Source organism: Girardinichthys multiradiatus, chromosome 7 (genome assembly GCF_021462225.1).
Source record: "Girardinichthys multiradiatus isolate DD_20200921_A chromosome 7, DD_fGirMul_XY1, whole genome shotgun sequence".
In the NCBI taxonomy this organism is placed as follows: Eukaryota; Metazoa; Chordata; class Actinopteri; order Cyprinodontiformes; family Goodeidae; genus Girardinichthys; species Girardinichthys multiradiatus.
Genome location: NC_061800.1, coordinates 7615867 through 7636259, shown reverse-complemented (window position 1 = coordinate 7636259; position 20393 = coordinate 7615867). Strand labels below are relative to the sequence as shown.

At 39.7% G+C, this 20393-nt stretch overlaps 1 protein-coding gene across 2 annotated transcripts in view; it reads right to left on the bottom strand.

Annotated features, from left to right (window-relative positions):
• The window catches only part of mao (monoamine oxidase), a 67409-nt gene that overhangs the window by 23529 nt on the left and 23487 nt on the right, over positions 1–20393 (bottom strand). For both annotated transcript variants that reach the window (XM_047370468.1, XM_047370467.1), the window contains 2 exons: positions 13701–13795; positions 12584–12721 (listed from right to left, as the gene is read on the bottom strand). In XM_047370468.1, coding sequence (XP_047226424.1) covers positions 12584–12721; positions 13701–13795 — 233 coding nt within the window. The remainder of the gene's footprint in view (positions 1–12583; positions 12722–13700; positions 13796–20393) is intronic.

Below are 20393 nucleotides of genomic sequence, written 5' to 3'. Positions count from 1 at the left end.
TTTCAGCAGGCCCACATTTCTGTATTAGAAATCCCTTCTGATTGGTCTTCTGTAATTTTCTAAAATATAAATTTTGGGGTTTCCATTAACTGTCAGCCATAATCATCAAAATGAGCAGAAATAAACAGATAGATTGATAGTTCTGTACAATACATGACTTACACTGTTTGAATATAGTTGCTGAAATAAATAAACTTTTTAGTGTTTGTATTTGTTTGAGTTACACCTGCAGGAGATGAGGAGCAACATGTATATTATCCAGTGCCTTGATCTGTCACCATGGTGATGCTGGCCAACTGAATAAAGAAGGGAAAGCAGAGGGAAGGAGGCAGATAGCAAAGGGGAGGATGCATGGCTGCTTTTCTTCCACATCAGTGAGCTGCGGGTCTGTTGGGCTTAGAACATCAGCCAAACACTGCATGATGGCACAGCTACCTGTTCTGCAGGAAGGAAGGACTATCTGATAAACTAGAATGTCTGGTTCCCCCGGTCATCATTTCCTATTTCCCACTTATACATAATCTCAACTAAACGTTTATCACAGCATCTACAGATCTACTGAGTCTTAATTGGATGCTCATATTCCCCAACAGCCCACTGTTCAAATGCGCCCACCATAGTAATAATAATATCCGAATCAGCATCATATACTGAAGTCGACTACAACTGTCTCTGCTAAAACATAATTTTTTATGGGTTTTCTCTAAACGGCAGAAAAACATATGGTTATCACTGGAGACCAAAGCTTGTTCACATGATATTCCAAAACTGATCTTGTGTTTTTATGAGCTCAGGGAGTGACTGATGCAAAAATCAGTGCTTTAAATTACCTATTCATTTCCTGAGCCTCTTTGCTATTAAAAAACGATACCCATTTTGTAACAGGCTTCTTCAGGACACTTTACATAGAGAAGTGTGCTTTCAATCACTGTTATGGAAATTTTAGTGCCTTGCTTGATTTGCTCCGTGATACTCTACAGGAACTGACAAAAGTATTAGAACCTCTCTGTGTTGTTCCATTCTTCTTTGTTTAGTCTTAGAGTAATGGTTTCTCAGCCTTCTGCTTGCAGCTGTGTGAGATAATATGTATGCCACACTGTTAAGATTATGTCTAGGACAACAGATCTCATGAGAGTCACCTTGAAAATTATTGTAGCTTATAGGAGAACTTTTGCTTTGTCTAGTCAGAATGATTTGGCAGCACTACTGAGAACATCTCCAATGCTGTAAAATCCTTCTCTTTTGCAAGATTAAAATAAAGCTGATTCTGAGTGACATACATCAGTCTCTGGATGCGAATTTTTCTACAACATCACTAATCACACAGTAACTGTATTTAGTCATATTGTTTAGGGAGGGTCCGATATGATATTTTTCTGCCGATACCGATGTACGATAATTGTATTGCTGCTGTGGCCGATATCCGATATTTGCCGATATTAAAATGAATGGACATTTTTAATATTCATACTAATAATAATAGGAAAAATTCAGATTTTTTTTTTTTATTGAAAATGCAAATTTGCCTTTAAATTGTACAATCACATTGCACTGGCCTTAAAATGTTTAGGCAAAGATGTAGCAGGAACATTTACAAAGCCCGTGTAACAACAAACAGCCATAAAAAAAATAGAAGCTCAGCTTATCTGACTGTAAACCTATTTGATGTAACTGTCAACATCCACCTTCAGTTTTAGGTATGAACTTAAGTGTGCTCACGAATGCGTGCAGCAACAACCTTGTATAGTTCAGGTAGTCCAGTGTCGAAAAAAAAATGGCGATTCGGTATGCTGTAGCGGGGCTCAGTGTGTTCCATGAGCCAATGAAACCCTGTGTTCTCTACTATACAGAAAGGCTGGTCGTCCAGCGCAATCATTTCGGTTATCCTCTTTGTTATAGATATGGCTTTCGCTGAATCTTTGCTGAATTTCTTTGTTTTCTCCAGTGCTTGTGCAATAGTTCCCTGTTTATCGGTAGTTCCGGGCTTGCTTACATTAGCTTGTTGCTGGTATTCATTGTACACCGATGGGTGTTTATTTTTCAAATGTGTTCTTAAATTTGTGGTATTGAAAGACCTCGCGTGCTCACCACCCCGCATAACTTCACCTTTGCACGAATTGCATATTGCTATTCGGCTGTCTTCTTGGGAAACCGTAAAATACTTCCAGACTGCTGACATGTTGGCTTTAGCGTTGACCTGCCATTGAACTTTAACGTCCGCATGTGTGAATTGGAGCGTCTCCAGCTGCGTTCAGGGACTGTTTGGAATCCCGCAGTCACACAAACTAAACAATATGACATCGGGGAACATTTTTACTCATCGGACCGATGCCGATAAAAAGAAATTAGATATATCGGCCGATAATATCTGCCGTGCAGATTTATCCTCCATCCCTAATATTTTTGAATTGATTTATATTTAAGGATACTCTCATAGAACCAACAGTGGAGAAAATAGTAAAAGTAACAATACTGACAATTTTGACATTAAGAATTGGAATTTATCGTTGTCACAATAAATCAAAATTCTTATTACGATAAGAAATGTTTCATGATAACGATAAACAATATGATAAATACCCATCCCTAAGGCATACCATTTGGCCTCCACTCTTAAGCAAGTGTTGTTAGCTAGTATGTAACAGCTGATGCACTCTGGCTTTTCACACTTCCATCTCCTAATAAACTAACTAAGGCATTGTCAGTTTTAAGTGTAAAAATAAGCTGCTCATGTCAACGATTGCAGTTTTCATCTAAAGAAATCTGGCACCAACTTAAGCTATTTGGAAAAGAAAGCTCTTTCATGAGGTTGCATTTTAGTTACAGGTCTTAATAAAGATTTTAAAAGTTAGAAAACAAAAGCATTGCTATGTTGCTGAGAAATTCTTTACCTCCTGTTTAGTATGTTTTATATGCTGACTGGACATGATGAGGTCAGTTATGTCAAAATAAAGCTTTTTGACAGTCCCAATTATCTACAAATGTTGGCCGATGCTTGAGTTCAGCAGCTTCATATGACTTTATATAAACAGACCAATAGTCGAAGAGGAAACAGCTGAGGGACAGAAGCTGCTCAGCCCAACAGAACCCTCTTTTTCCTGTTAGTCCAGAATTACTCCAAAATACATATTTTCTTCTGAGGGCGTGTAAGCATGCATGAGCTCCACAGTGCAGAGGGAGCAGGAGGACAATTCCAGGCTCTTTCCTAATGCTCTTTTAATCAAAGTGCATTTCCCCGTCTCTGATAGTGATAGCTCATTAATAAGTCCAGGGTCAAGCTGCAGTACCTGTTAGACACTAGTTTGTTGATAAGGGAAACCAGCTCTGGCCTTTTGGATTACAATCTGCTGCAGGAAAGCTGATTAGCTTCACGGCTTGCTAGAAAGCTAACCCTAATTACACAAAGGCTTGGGAGGCTTGCTGGATTACTATTACTCCCAGTTTTACCAGGAAAAGATATCCAGATGTTGTCATGGCGACTATATTGGTATAAACATCAGCCTGCATGTCTAATTTTCCTTCACAAACTCACATGGTGATAGGAGATGTTCTGATGCTGTGACTCTTCTTACTTTTGTTTCTCTGGAGTTCTTCTGTGCTAATCAAAAGTCACATTTTGTTGGAATATTTACAACTGCAACATTTGTGTTTTAATTTCCATAAACTGAATTACAGTATAATTCTCAGCTCTAGAGGCTCCTGGCAAAGGGATGACAACTTTTTATTATCTGCCGGCCAAGTCGCTAACTCTTTTTATTCAAGTCATAAAATGTTTGTCCAAATTTATATAGTATCAATTACCCGGTTGAAATGGCTGTGTAGTCTAGAACCACAAGCTTCAGCATCCCACATAAACAAGCATGATGGCCTTCTTGCCATCAGTGATCAATAATACATATGTTACACTGGAACCAGGCCATGCTGACTGTTACACTGGAGAAGTGAGTGGGATTGTCTGAAGAAATAAAGACTACTTATTGGGTACCTCAAGGCTCTATTGTTAGACCACTTTCAGTTATTTTCTACATGTACTGCCTAGCACAGATAATAGAGTATTATGATATCCTTAGAGGGCTGCAGGGTGGTCCAGTTGTAATCACTGTTAAATGGCAGAAAGAAGGCCATGGGTTCAGATCCTTTCTGCATGGAGTTGGCTTGTTCTCTCTGTGCAAACGTGAGTACTCTGGCCTGCTCCAATAGTCTTGTACCTCAGCTGAATAAAACTGTTTAAATTGCTCTTTTCTTTGTGTGTGTATGTGATGTGTGGATGTGTATGGTGTGTACGTACGTGCGTGTGTGTGCACAAATGGTTTTCTTGTCTGTTTCTGTTGTCCTGTGATGGACGGGTGAGCTGTCCAGGTTATACCCCACCTCTTGCCCATTGACTGCTGGAGACAAGCCCCAGCCTCTCCCGGATTAAGCTGGTACAGAAAATCGATGGGTGGACAATATCCTTACTATACCTACGCTGATGACACAACTTTGTTTGCGTCACTACATGGTCCTTACAGTCACCGACTAGGTGTGTCTATAATACGAGTGGGTAGATAGGCCAGAATTTTTAGAAAGCTAGAAAGCTATCTGCACTTAACTAGACAAGACAAAAATCTATAAAGCATGCCAGAAACCTAGGTGTAGTCTAGACCTTCATTTTAACTACCACATAAAATCTGTAATTATTATGGCTGCTATCCAAGAGCTAAACAATACCCAAAATTCTGAGATGTGCACAAACTCTTTAAGACTAAGACTAAAACTATTATTCTAAATAAAAATACAGATTTTTATTTTACAAATGACTACCACTTTCATTATTCACATTATAATGCTTTCATTTCAATCTTATTCTTCAAATGCACTATATTCTTTTCTTTTTTAGTTTTAATTTTACCCAATTTACTTGCCTGTGTTAAGCAGATAAAACTAGCCTTGTCCATGTACACCATTAAACATTGTAAGTGACCAATTTTTACCATAAGAAAAAAGAAATAAATCGATTTAAGATTCAAAGCTCTCAAATTAAATCTTACACAACCTTAACTGCAACGGCAAAAAGCAGTAAAAAGTTTTAATCCTACAGTATAACATATTTTTAATTTAAATACTATAGAAAGTGACAACAATTTATAGTGTGGAGCATGTGTTAACATAGTGCTCCCAAAACCCCATCTGCTGCTGCATACTGCCAGTCAGCTGGCTGAAAGCAGGCTGCAGCACATTTTCCTCCATTGCCAAAAAAGACAAAGTCAATTGCCTGGAAATATTTACCATTACCATACTGTTTCAACAGCAGTGGGAATAGATGTTGCCCTCCTGTTTTAAATAAAAGCAATTAGAACTTGTAACACATTTATGTATGAATGCTGTCATGCTTTAAGAATCTGCAATTTGTACTCAAGGTTATGAAGTGAGAAGCTCATACTGGCCTGAATTCACTTTTTTGACAGGCACATGGACAATGTTGAATAAGAAGAGTCAACCAATGCTCAGATTTCACAAGGTCTGTTTCTCCCAATGTTCCTGCAGAGTCAACTGAAAAACAGCCAACTCTAAACCTCTCCACACATCTGCATTCTCTAAAGTATGAATGCACACACACACACAAACACACACCCACAGAGACAAAAACAGTCATGGACATAAGTCTTGTTGAGGAGATTTTCATGAGAACGGTTGCCATGGAAACCAGCCAGGAAGCTTTGAGTGTTACGCTGATCTTACATCTTGCAGAGATAGTAGCCAAGGAGACACAGGAGCTCACCTGACACTTAACGACAAGTCAGTAAGAAATTTAATTTCTGACCGCTGTTTGTGTGTTTACTGCCATGCTGGTGACATTTCAGACAGCTACTGTAGGTCAATAGAACAGAGCTAATGACTCACTGAGAATCAGTCATTATATCACTGCAACATCAGTGAGTCAAATAAAGCATGGTGTGTTATTAACAACATGTAACCAAACACAAAATTAGGGTACAGTAATTATTCTTATGCAGTTATATTAAAAATAGAGGCATTTGGTAAATATTTGCATATAATCTCAAAGCAGTGTTCTAGATATTCTTTTAACTTGTTTGCCAACTGTAAAAAGGTCTAGTTCATGAGGGAATACTTTCAACACTCAGAGAACATTCTTATTGGCCGTTCTACGGGGGCATCGCACCAGAAGGTCTACTGGTACATCCTGCTAGTCAAAGGCAGACCCCCTAACCTCATCGCAGTGCTGTGGTACCATCCTTGCCTTTGACAACATTTTAAGCATGCTCCCATTGCCATCACAAGAGACAGTAATAAAAGGAGCAACCAATTATGAATGGCTCCAAGTATGGCTAATTTGACATGTGATTAACTGCAGTCGTGACTCACAGTTTGTCATCCCATATAGCTTCACATGAAAATTATAAGTTATCAAAGTAAGATTAAACTATGAACCTCTTAAAAGAAGTTTACTGTTCTACCATATAAATACACTAATCAGACATAGCATTATGAACAGCTGCCTGGTGTTGGTTCTCCTTTTGCTACCAAAAAAGGTTCCCTGACCTATCAAAACATTGACTTTACTAGACTCCTGTAGGTCTGCAGCCGCATCATTAGACCACACCACCTTCCTCTATAGCTCCATGGTGTACAGGTCCTTCTCAAAATATTAGCATATTATGATAAAGTTCATTATTTTCCATAATGTAATGATGAAAATTTAACATTCATATATTTTAGATTCATTGCACACTAACTGAAATATTTCAGGTCTTTTATTGTCTTAATACGGATGATTTTGGCATACAGCTCATGAAAACCCAAAATTCCTATCTCACAAAATTAGCATATTTCATCCGACCAATAAAAGAAAAGTGTTTTTAATACAAAAAACGTCAACCTTAAAATAATCATGTACAGTTAGGCACTCAATACTTGGTCGGGAATCCTTTGGCAGAAATGACTGCTTCAATGCAGCGTGGCATGGAGGCAATCAGCCTGTGGCACTGCTGAGGTCTTATGGAGGCCCAGGATGCTTCGATAGCGGCCTTTAGCTCATCCAGAGTGTTGGGTCTTGAGTCTCTCAACGTTCTCTTCACAATATCCCACAGATTCTCTATGGGGTTCAGGTCAGGAGAGTTGGCAGGCCAATTGAGCACAGTGATACCATGGTCAGTAAACCATTTGGTTCCCCCCAAGGCTGTGTTCTCTCTCCTCTGCTCTTCTCCCTGTACACCAACAGCTGCACCTCCAGTCACCAGTCTGTCAAGCTTCTGAAGTTTGCGGACGACACCACCCTGATCGGACTCATCTCTGATGGTGACGAGTCCGCATACAGATGGGAGGTGGACCATCTGTTGGACTGGTGCAGCCAGAACAACCTTGAGCTCAACGCTCTAAAGACAGTGGAGATGGTTGTGAACTTCAGGCAGAACCCAGCCCCACCTGCCCCCATCACCCTCTGTGACTCCACAATTGACACTGTGGAATCTTTCCGCTTCCTGGGAACCATCATCTCCCAGGATCTCAAGTGGGAGCCAAACATCAGCTCCCTCATCAAGAAAGCCCAGCAGAGGATGTTCTTCCTGCGGCAGCTGAAGAAATTCAACCTGCCAAAGACAATGATGGTGCACTTCTACACAGCCATCATTGAGTCCATCCTCACCTCCTCCATCACCATCTGGTACGCCGCTGCTACAGCCAAGGATAAGGGCAGGCTGCAGCGTGTCATTCGGTCTGCTGAGAAGGTGATTGGCTGCAGTCTACTGTCGCTCCAGGAACTGTACACCTCCAGGACCCTGAAGCGGGCCGGGAAGATTCTGGCTGATCCCTCCCACCCCGGTCACAGACTCTTTGAGACTCTCCCCTCTGGCAGGAGGCTGCGGTCCATCCGGACCAAAACCTCACGCCACAAGAACAGTTTTTTCCCATCTGCCACCAGCCTGGTTAACAAAGCCCGGAAACCACCCTGACATTCTCTCTTTCCCCCACACCCCCCCTTTTTTTGCTGACAGGACACCTGTAACCTGTAACTCTATGCGTTACATTAACGCTCAGCTTGGACTCCTGCTTACTTGCACAATGATCACCTGCACTGTTGTATTGCTCTTGCATCTTATACTGCTCTATATTTACTCTCACTCACTTAAAACTGTGCACTTATATTTATATTATATTGTAGATATGTTTGTACTGTTTAATTTGTACTGTATTGCACCGACTACGCCAAAACAAATTCCTTGTATGTCCAAAAACGTACTTGGCAATAAAGCTTTTCTGATTCTGATTCTGATTTACCAGTGGTTTTGGCACTGTGAGCAGGTGCCAGGTCGTGCTGAAAAATGAAATCTTCATCTCCATAAAGCTTTTCAGCAGATGGAAGCATGAAGTGCTCCAAAATCTCCTGATAGCTAGCTGCATTGACCCTGCCCTTGAAAAAACACAGTGGACCAACACCAGCAGCTGACACGGCACCCCAGACCATCACCGACTGTGGGTACTTGTCACTGGACTTCTGGCATTTTGGCATTTCCTTCTCCCCAGTCTTCCTCCGGACTCTGGCACCTTGGTTTCCGAATGACATGCAGAATTTGCTTTCATCCGAAAAAAGTACTTTGGACCACTGAGCAACAGTCCAGTGCTGCTTCTCTGTAGCCCAGGTCAGGCGCTTCTGCCGCTGTTTCTGGTTCAAAAGTGGCTTGACCTGGGGAATGCGGCACCTGTAGCCCATTTCCTGCACACGCCTGTGCACGGTGGCTCTGGATGTTTCTACTCCAGACTCAGTCCACTGCTTCCGCAGGTCCCCCAAGGTCTGGAATCGGCCCTTCTCCACAATCTTCCTCAGGGTCCGGTCACCTCTTCTCGTTGTGCAGCGTTTTCTGCCACACGTTTTCCTTCCCACAGACTTCCCACTGAGGTGTCTTGATACAGCACTCTGGGAACAGCCTATTCGTTCAGAAATGTCTTTCTGTGTCTTACCCTCTTGCTTGAGGGTGTCAATAGTGGCCTTCTGGACAGCAGTCAGGTCGGCAGTCTTACCCATGATTGGGGTTTTGAGTGATGAACCAGGCTGGGAGTTTTAAAGGCCTCAGGAATATTTTGCAGGTGTTTAGAGTTAACTCGTTGATTCAGATGATTAGGTTCATAGCTTGTTTAGAGACCCTTTTAATGATATGCTAATTTTGTGAGATAGGAATTTTGGGTTTTCATGAGCTGTATGCCACAATCATCTGTATGAAGACAATAAAAGACCTGAAATATTTCAGTTAGTGTGCAATGAATCTAAAATATATGAATGTTAAATTTTCATCATGACATTATGGAAAATAATGAATTTTATCACAATTTGCTAATATTTTGAGAAGGACCTGTAGTTGTGATACTGATGTGATTTTGGGTCTTTTGGTGGTGGAGAGGATCAGCATGGAAACCCCGATTATGCAGCACCATATGCATTTGCACATCAGTGTCCCATAGGATTTTGGTCTTGTACACACACACACACACACACACACACACACACACACACACACACTTAATGAAGTAATATTTTTCACAATAGAATTAGAATTCAGCACAAATACTCCTTTATGTATCTGTACATGTACATATCTGTATATTTCCACTTATTTGTTTCTCTTTATCTGTTCTGATCAATTTCCTCATCTCTATCTTTCTAGCTGTATTTATCTGTCTTCATCTGTCTACAACTATTAGTTTGTGCTGGGCAACTATTGAAAATTTTAATCAGACAGTTATACAGAGCAGAGAAATAATGTGCAAAAATAGCTAATACAATGTGCAGCGTGGCGTTAGAGGATGAACAAATGTATATTCTGCATTTGCCACTAATACGAGAATCCTACCTTAAATTTCCTTTTACAAGCCCACCACTGTGATATTATAATGGCTTTAATTGAACTCTACTATGTGTGGTGATGGACATTAGAACAACTTTTCAGATAACTCTTTGAAAGTCTATTTGCGTGTGTGTGTTTGTGTTCTTATGTCCACACCTTCATAGAAGAAGCTCAAAGTCCACCTCTGAATATATGATTAAAACACAGCCTGTGTCAAGATAAGCTGTCTCCTGCACTTACATCCAGAGAGCTACCAGCCACACTACTCAAGTCTAGTCTATGGATTTACAATCTGGGTATCAGAGTATATGGCAAATTATGTTGCCATGGTATCTCATTATTTGCCTTGTATTTACCCATAGAATTAAGAAACTACATTACGGAAATCCCTTAGGCAAAGATTAGCTTCTCCAGTCGCTAATGGTGGAGAGTAGAGGAAGGCTGGCCCACTGGCTGATACAAAGTAATGCCAGAGGTTTGGTTCAAATATTCTCCTGGTGGTTTTTAAACACTTCAATCACCAACAGTAAGTATATTGTAGCCCGTTCAGATATATTCTGTAAAAAGGGGAAGTAAAAAAACAAATATCAACAAAATCTGCTTAAGACTTCATCATATCAAGCAAAATTCAATTATTTCCAGGCCAGTGAATGCAATGTACAAATCAACACTCTTCAGTGTTGACGCTGTTACAGAACCAAGAACACTCAAAGTTAGCTCTTGTCAGTATGAGTAAGATGTTTAAAATACATTTAGAGGAACCACAGAGATGTAAGAGGCCATTAAAAAGGAAATTGTATTTTGTTTATGCCAGCAGATGCCTTTTCATTCAGGCTACGAGAGAGAGAGAGAGAGAGAGAGAGACTTTCAGCAGATAATGGGAAGGCTGAACGTGGTACAGCTAAGGTGCTCTGTTTATCCTTTTGAGCTTTCAACGTATCTATCATGGAAGATGTTACGGTCAGAATTTAAATAGTACAGAATATGCATACAGAGACTTAGCCATGCTAACTGTGCTAATCGCCAACATAAGATGCTAAAGACAGTTTAAGATGTCAACTCTGTAATCGTTGTCTGTGTTTACAATAATAGTTAAACCCTATTTTTCAGCAACTTCTGTCTCACACAGCAGTTTGACTGAATCTGAAAAATAATGAATCTTCCATTATTACAGGAAGATAAAAAATATATTGATCAATGTTGTTATTTCTTATTTGTTTCCTGTTTTATGTTATATAGTATTTCTTAAAGAGATTTTAAAATTGGTCAAAACTGGTTTCAGCAAAACAAATCTTGACAAACAATACACTGGACATTTTCCACAAACACTGATCGTCACATCTCTATTAGGGAATATACACTCACTGGCCACTTTATTAGGTACACCTTGCTAGTACTGGGTTGGACCCCCTTTTGCCTTCAGAACTGCCTGAATCCTTCGTGGCATAGATTCAACAAGGTACTGGAAACATTCCTCAAAGAGTTTGGTCCATATTGACATTATAGCATCACACAGATGCTGCAGATTTGTCGGCTGCACATCCAGTCTCCCGTTCCACCATATCCCAAATGTGCTCTATTGGATTGAGATGTGGTGACTGTGGAGTCCATTTGAGTACAGTTAACTCAATGGGTACACTGTGGTCATAAAGGGATGGACATGGTCAGCAACAATACTCAGGTAGGCTGTGGCATTCACACAATGCTCAGTTGGTACTAAGGGGCCCAAGTGTGCCAAGAAAATATCCCCCACACCATTACACCACCACCACCAGCCTGAACCATTCTCTGTAAACTCTAGAGATGGTAGTGCATGAAAATCCCAGTAGATCAATAGTTTCTGAGATACTCAGATCAGCCCGTCTGGCACCAACTACCATGCCACGTTCAAAGTCACTTAAATCACCTTTCTTCCCCATTCTGATGCTCGGTTTGAACTGCAGCAGAACGTCTTGACCATGTCTACATCCCTAAATGCATTGAGTTGCTGCCATGTGACTGAAATTTGTGTTAACGAGCAGTTGGACAGGCGTACCTAATGAAGTGGCCAGTCAGTGTATCTGGGGTTTGTGAAAATAGTATGAAAAACCAGATAACATGAATGTGACTATACCTCTTAGATAAATACATAACATTTTAGTATTTTATGCTAAAATCAAACCAAAATATGGCTAACACTAAGCTCACTCTTTGATGAAATACAGACTACCATTTAAAGATTTGTAAAGTTAAAGTCTTTGCATGGTTTTAACTTGAATGTTCCAAATCTTATAATCTAATAAGGCATTGCAGTTTGTATTATGGCACATACATCACCTCTGGGTTTCATGCTTTAATTTGATAAAACAGGATATAGGGGACGTTTTGTTTACAAGGGAAACATGCACCCTTCTAGCAAAGGACAGCCATTAGCAGTTCTATCCCAGACCATTCTGAAAAGATAATACATCTGAAGCTTCCACTGAAGAAACACTTAGAAGATTAATGTGGTTGTTGGACCTGTACCTCACATCAGCCACTGACTACTGAATCAAATGAGGAGATAAATGCTGACATAAATTCCCTATCTAGTGGATAATACGACTGTGTCAGGATATTTGCAGCTTCACCTGGAAACCATCAGCAGTAACAGGGAATTCAAAGTGAAACACATATCTAGACCATGAGCAGTTTTGCACAGATACGATGTCAGTGGAAGCCTCAAAGGAAACAGAGGGAAAGTAAAAACATTAATGATAGCTCACATTGACATAATGCACAAGGTGTTCCTCCTCGTTGACTTTGTAGGTCTTAATGCCGTATTCTTTAGCCAAGCGTAGAATACGGTTCTGAGTTGGTCCAACGTAGGCCCCCCCAAGGTCGACCCACTTTGTCTCCTTGTTCTGGAAATAGCAAGAAAAAAACATTAGGTGTCAAAAAGGGCTCATAATTACATTACAGGCGATTGTAGAATGATCAGAAGGGTGTTTCTGGGAGGGGTTATGACTGGGTTTCCTTCCTGGACCTGTGACCCACATGACCCAATCTTGGATTAAGAGAACATAATGAATGGATTGAATAGTGAAAGTTATCAGGCTGGGAAACTGCTGATTATGTTGGGATGTAATTTTTACATGGCCATTATCCAGACTCTTTGTGTGACATACACATTAGTTTTTTTATTTGTTAATGTTGCTTCAAGGCTTCCCTCTGTGCTTAGGCCTGACTTCTATGTAGCTAAGTCCCTCAGAGTCAGACCAGTTTTTTAAAGTAGGAAGTCTGGTCACCAGAAGGGCAGCAGTTTAGATTGTTATTAATGTCACATCTGTAACAATACATCAAGCTCATGAGACACACTTTTTATGCTGGTCTAACTCTAAACCAATTCCAATGCCAAAAAAAACATCGATAATTCTCCATTTTTGTGTTTTCACAAATAAAGTTTTCATGTATCCCAAACAGTGTTTTATTGTAATTTTGTTTTAGATTTTGACCAAAGATGATTAAATGCATTATAGACTTATTAAAAACTGGGAAATATCATTATTATTTAGCACCTAAAGGGAGAAATGCTGTCAAACAAACATTTCAAAAGTGGCGGGGGGGTTCTTTCAATCGAGTTTTAGGCCAGTCTTTCCCAGTCTATACATTGTTGTTTTTATAGTTGTCTCAATCTACTGTGGAATAATAGATTGATAAATAAAGAATGGGTGATATATACTTCCACAACATTTTGTGGTATTTTTAGAATAATGATAAAAGTGACAATAAACAGTGTTAAAAATGTAAAATACTCTTTTTGGCTTTAAATGTCGCTGCATACAGTCAGAGCCCCAAACAGTTCATCAAAGCAGCCAAATCTGTGGCCATTAGTCATCTTACCCTCACAGTAAAGGTGCGACCACCAACCCGATCCCTGGCTTCCAGCACCACAGCATTCAGCCCACTCGTTTTTAATAGCTTCGCAGCGCTCAAACCTGGAAACACACAGAGAAACATGCAAGTGAGTGAGGAGAGGTGCATTAGTGTGTCAGCATAGTCAAGATGAAGAAATCATTGAAACAAATATTCTGCTGGTCTTTGTAAAATTTTTCCAAAGTATGTTCATTTGTGTGTTTTTCCCTTTCTTTAATAACCTCAGGGATCTGTGTAGAGACTGCAAAGCAACCACTGCAGCACGCTGGTGAGAGACTCATTCACAACAAATCACAAGACAATTTATCTGCTGATCATGTCAGGAGACACAGAGCACAGCAAACAACTCAGCTTTACTTTCACATATTGTTAGCCTCATACAGGTCCTTCTCAAAATAGCATATTGTGATAAAGTTCATTATTTTCAATAATGTCATGATGAAAATTTAACATTCATATATTTTAGATTCATTGCACACTAACTGAAATATTTCAGGTCTTTTATTGTCTTAATACGGATGATTTTGGCATACAGCTCATGAAAACCCAAAATTCCTATTTCACAAAATTAGCATATCATTAAAAGGGTCTCTAAACGAGCTATGAACCTAATAATCTGAATCAACGAGTTAACTCTAAACACCTGCAAAAGATTCCTGAGGCCTTTAAAACTCCCAGCCTGGTTCATCACTCAAAACCCCAATCATGGGTAAGACTGCCGACCTGACTGCTGTCCAGAAGGCCACTATTGACACCCTCAAGCAAGAGGGTAAGACACAGAAAGAAATTTCTGAACGAATAGGCTGTTCCCGGAGTGCTGTATCAAGGCACCTCAGTGGGAAGTCTGTGGGAAGGAAAAAGTGTTGCAGAAAACGCTGCACAACGAGAAGAGGTGACCGGACCCTGAGGAAGATTGTGGAGAAGGGCCGATTCCAGACCTTGGGGGACCTGCGGAAGCAGTGGACTGAGTCTGGAGTAGAAACATCCAGAGCCACCGTGCACAGGCGTGTGCAGGAAATGGGCTACAGGTGCCGCATTCCCCAGGTCAAGCCACTTTTGAACCAGAAACAGCGGCAGAAGCGCCTTACCTGGGCTACAGAGAAGCAGCACTAGACTGTTGCTCAGTGGTCCAAAGTACTTTTTTCGGATGAAAGCAAATTCTGCATGTCATTCAGAAATCCAGGTGCCAGAGTCTGGAGGAAGACTGGGGAGAAGGAAATGCCAAAATGCCAGAAATTCAGTGTCAAGTACCCACAGTCAGTGATGGTCTGGGTTGCCGTGTCAGCTGCTGGTGTTGGTCCACTGTGTTTTATCAAGGGCAGGGTCAATGCAGCTAGCTATCAGGAGATTTTGGAGCACTTCATGCTTCCATCTGCTGAAAAGCTTTATGGAGATGAAGATTTCATTTTTCAGCACAACCTGGCACCTGCTCACAGTGCCAAAACCACTGGTAAATGGTTTACTGACCATGGTATCACTGTGCTCAATTGGCCTGCCAACTCTCCTGACCTGAACCCCATAGAGAATCTGTGGGATATTGTGAAGAGAACGTTGAGAGACTCAAGACCCAACACTCTGGATGAGCTAAAGGCCGCTATCGAAGCATCCTGGGCCTCCATAAGACCTCAGCCTTGCCACAGGCTGATTGCCTCCATGTCACGCCGCATTGAAGCAGTCATTTCTGCCAAAGGATTCCCGACCAAGTATTGAGCGCATAACTGTACATGATTATTTGAAGGTTGACGTTTTTTGTATTAAAAACACTTTTCTTTTATTGGTCGGATGAAATATGCTAATTTTGTGAGATAGGAATTTTTGGGTTTTCATGAGCTGTATGCCACAATCATCCGTATTAAGACAATAAAAGACCTGAAATATTTCAGTTAGTGTGCAATGAATCTAAAATATATGAATGTTAAATTTTCATCATGACATTATGGAAAATAATGAACTTTATCACAATATGCTAATATTTTGAGAAGGACCTGTAGCATAATTGCCTAAGTTATACTTTCGCAATTATGCTATGGGGCTAATGATATGCAATATTACTGTCCAACCACAGAGTATATCACACACACCAGGCAACGCCCGTCATAAATGTCATTCAATCAGGTGTAACATACATGAACTTGGACATGTACTGGGATAAAAATGTAGGGGAATCTATTGAATCTAATTTGAATAAAATACGTGGAAGTATCACTGCAGCAAATGATATATATGAGAATGTATTTTCCTAACTTGCTGGTACATACAAAAGGCGCCTGTTCAGTTGGGGACCTATTTTTTTACATGCATTTTTCTTCATTCTGAGCAAGCAGTGACATAAAAAGACATGAAGCAGAAAACGTCTCAGAAAGAGCAAGGCAGCAGAGTTGAGAGGGACTAAAAGGCAAGTTCACTGTGTGCAAGACATTTACGGTATGGTATGTCTGCTAAATGGTGCAGAAACAATAGGTTTTTTACCCATCTACATAGGCTAATCTGATCAAGAAAGTAAAAACTTTTAAACTTGACTTCTACTGCAAGTGCTCTGTTGTCAAAGTCAGTCAGTCAGTCATTTTCTACCGCTTATTCCATAGTGGGTCGCGGGGGAGCCGGTGCCTATCTCCAGCAGTCTATGGGCAGGAGGCGGGGTACACCCTGGACAGGTCGCCAGTCCATCGCAGGGCAGCACACATACAACCATGCACACACCTGTTAAAGTATTAGGACAAAAAAGTCTTTCTAAGAAACAGGGTCTTTTTTACCCAGACACATGCAGAGCAGCAAACACATTATCTCAGAGCTCCTCTCTCAACAGGTATCTACATCTGTGCAAATATTTTTCTGGCCTTTGGCCTAAAATCTCTTCCCCTCACCATCTTCGCTGCTCCCACCCCCCCTACAACTTACTATTCCAGAATCCCTCTAAGCCAGTTGAGGCCAGGAGGGTTTATAGAAGTTTAAACCCAGTTTGCCCAGCTTTATACGGCCTCAGCCCTGACTGCCTGTCCAAACACACCCTTTTTGAAAGGCTTAAGAGAGCAACATTAGGCCTGACCAGAGCGAGCTCACAAATCTTCCGCTGTTAAATTGATGCTATTACCTGCACACAGCTCCAAAGGTCAGCATCTGTCTTGGAAAAAAAAGAGCCTCTGTCTGCATCTCTTGTTTATGCCTACAGCTATCACTGCAAAACTAGCTTCCTGTTGGAATAATGCTCAGATCAGAACAAGAGATTTAGCATATATGTAACTAAAAGATCAATAAGAAACAAACAATCACTACTTTCAGGTAATCAGGATGAAGACTTTTTGTGGTGTCCAGTTTCAAAGTCAGTATGTCTTATTTGTTCAGAGACTGTTTAAACTATTAAAACTGGCAACATGAAGCGTCAGTTTGAAGTCAAGTCTTTTAGAGCTCATAGTCATTCAAATATGAAGTAAGGGTACAGAAAATAAAAGGATAAGTGGTAAAATATGACAAATAAATCTTTTTTTCCGTCCAGACATTTGCTTCTCTTTCTGCAGATCGACCCTTAAATTATGAAGACCCATGATTTAAAGGAAGACTTCATTAATATCCTCCAGACAGGAGGATTTGTTTCATTGTGCATTTTTTTAAATGTGAAATGACAATAAATCACTAGCTACTTAAGTAGAGCAACATCTTACTTAAATGTTCACAATTTCAAATATGTTTTAAGGCAACCATTTGTTACTCATCCTATTGTCTTTTTCCCAATTCATCTGCTTGCTCCTTTGGGGAAACTTAATCTTAATGCTATACACACCTCTAAGTTAATGGAAAATACTAATCATATATGACTAATTCAACATAAAGTTCATATCAGCATAAGAAGCAGAAAAAAACTGCTTGCATGTCAGGACTCTTAAGCTTCTAGCAAGAGAGCATGGTTATCTCATATCATAAGCATGATATGAGATACAGAAAAGGACTTATGACTGGGACATTATGATGTATTGTTTTCCATGTTTCATTGGGTGAACTAATCAGTTTTTTTCTATTTTTATACAGAAAATGGCACCAAACAAGCGCTTGTTTTTACGTGCACAGAGGATCTGTTGATGGTTTTCTGAGAATTCTTACACGGAAAAAAAGGTCAGCCGGGCGATGGCAGAAACTGTGAAAAATTTAAAAGAAAGGACACAGTCCTCTCCTCTGTCCCTCTCTCTGAGCCCTGTCTCCAGCTGTTACAGGCTTTCTCCACCTCAGGACACGATAACTGACCAAAAAAAGATATGCTGATATTCATCAAACAGAAACAGCTGCCTTAAAACATAGCCCTCCTCATCTGATATATAGAAGATAATTGTTGTGTCTATCATGCTAAACTGCACAATCATGTTACTTAGGAGCTGCATGGGAGCCGCATGGTGACTGAAATATTTATGAAAAATGAAATGATAAACCTACAAGGAAAACAAGACATGGCGCAGAGGATCAATGAAACTGGCATAGAATCGGGCAGGCAAAAAGTAGAATCCAGCAATAAGTGACAACAACCAGAGAGCTTATATTCAGAGAAGTAAGGAGAAAGGCGTGGCAGGTAAGTGAGAACAATCAGGTGGAAATGAGAAACAGGTGAGACCAATGAAGACAGAAGAGCTGAGGGAGAGAAGAATGATGGGCAGAGTCTGAGCTGAGAGAAAATACAGAGAGAAACCTAACAGAAATACCTAAATGTAACAAAACACATCAAATTTACTAAGAACCTAATCTACAATGAATGAACTAAAATGATGACACTAAGAGAATATAAATAACAAGGAAGAAAGAAATATAGGAAACTCTAACACCAAAGTATCATGACACACAGCGGGACACAAAAGGTGATATATTCCCACTTTATAAATTTAATTCAACTTTTACTGAGATTATGTATTACCTACAAAGAAATGTGTGAAAACAGTTTAGGTGAGAAAAAGAAAAGAGTTTGTCCTTGTCATTAACAATGTAAGGTAGTGAACCTGTTGCGTATGTATTTACAAAATATAAAATGGTTTAATTGTGGTTTACAAAGAACTGCAAAAATCCATTCAGTGGTGCTCCACCAACATCAAAACTTTGTGGAGAGTCAAGTGCTGCCTATATATATATAGATATATATATATATATAGATATATATATTTAAAAAAAATAAAAAAATAAAAATAAAATAAAATATATATACATTCTGACTGACTGACTATATATATCTATATATATGTATATAGATATATATATATATATATAAATATTATATATGGCCGTCACAAGAACACTATGGTCATAAAGGCATGGACCTAGTCAGCAAGAATACTCAGGTAGGCTGTGATGTTTAAATAGTGCTCAGTTGGTACCAAGGGATCAGAGTGACTTCAAATGCTCTTTAGGAGCTATAATATAACAGGATCTAAATGGGTTTCTTCGGGCTTCCTTTTGAGTCGTCATTAATTTATAAATATTAGAAACAGAGGAAACATCGGGCTCTATGTCTGAGAAAGAGAAGTCATTGTAAAACAGGGCTTTAAAGCAAAGACTAGGGAGTTCACAATAAATTAGCTTTACCATCTTATAATAGTGATTAGCATGGTTAGCATGAAAAAGACTCCAAAAACAGCTGTTTCTGTGTGTTCCCAGAGTTTGTAGATGCTTACCTTAACGTTGATATTGGCACAAACATTTTTCCAGACAGAAGCTGATAGCTCAAAGGGATAAAACAAGGCAACTTTGCATTACTAACTTCAGCCTTTCTGTTATCTGTTGAAAGACTTGCCCACTTGCACCCCAAAAAACATGCCTCAAAACTATTTTAGAAATAATTTCCTTTTAAAATGCTTCTTACAGCTTTTCAGCATTCATGACTTTATTTCAAACACATCACTGATACAGAAAAAAATCCATTTTGAATATTTTGAATGTTCTTGCAGTAACAACTTCCACCTAATAGTGTTTACATCACAAGGACTTTGTAGAGCTTAGTATGGCAAGTTCACTGATCGTTTAAAAATTGCACTTTTTATTTTTCAACCAGCCGGTCACCAGTCTGGGCAGATTAACCTCATCACATCGCTACCTAAAACAACTCCTCTGCTGTGATATAAAACCAGAAAACATCAGCAGGGAAAATTTGTATCAAATGTTTCAAGAGAAACGGGTAACGAATGATTTTAAAGGAGCTCCAAGACAGGCTGTGATTTAAAAAATTGTGAACATTATAGAGGTCTGTTTAAATAAGAAGCACTAACAAGAATCAGTAAACAGGACTCATGTTTACACAGACCAAAGCTCCTCCATGTTTTACAAAAACATCATTAAAATCAGGATGATCCTCATGAGCGGACTTGATATATAATATAGTATAGTTTTGAGTATATAAGTATTCAAAACTGGAGATGCCTTGAATTTTCCCTTTAATGCTTTTTTACACAAATAATCAAAGAAGTTTCTGTTAGAGCTCATGTAAATACTCAAAACGCCTACAAATCATTCCCACAGAACTTCTTGTTTATCACTGTGGGCCATTTGGATCTTTTCCTGGCTATGTCTGTAACAAGGATGCCTCTGGTCACATGACTATTCCAGCACTGCTGTCCATGAAAGGCCATTTCTTGTTTGTGCCGTTATCGCCTTGCTGCTGCTCCCCGTTTTCTGGCTACTCTGGATGACCAC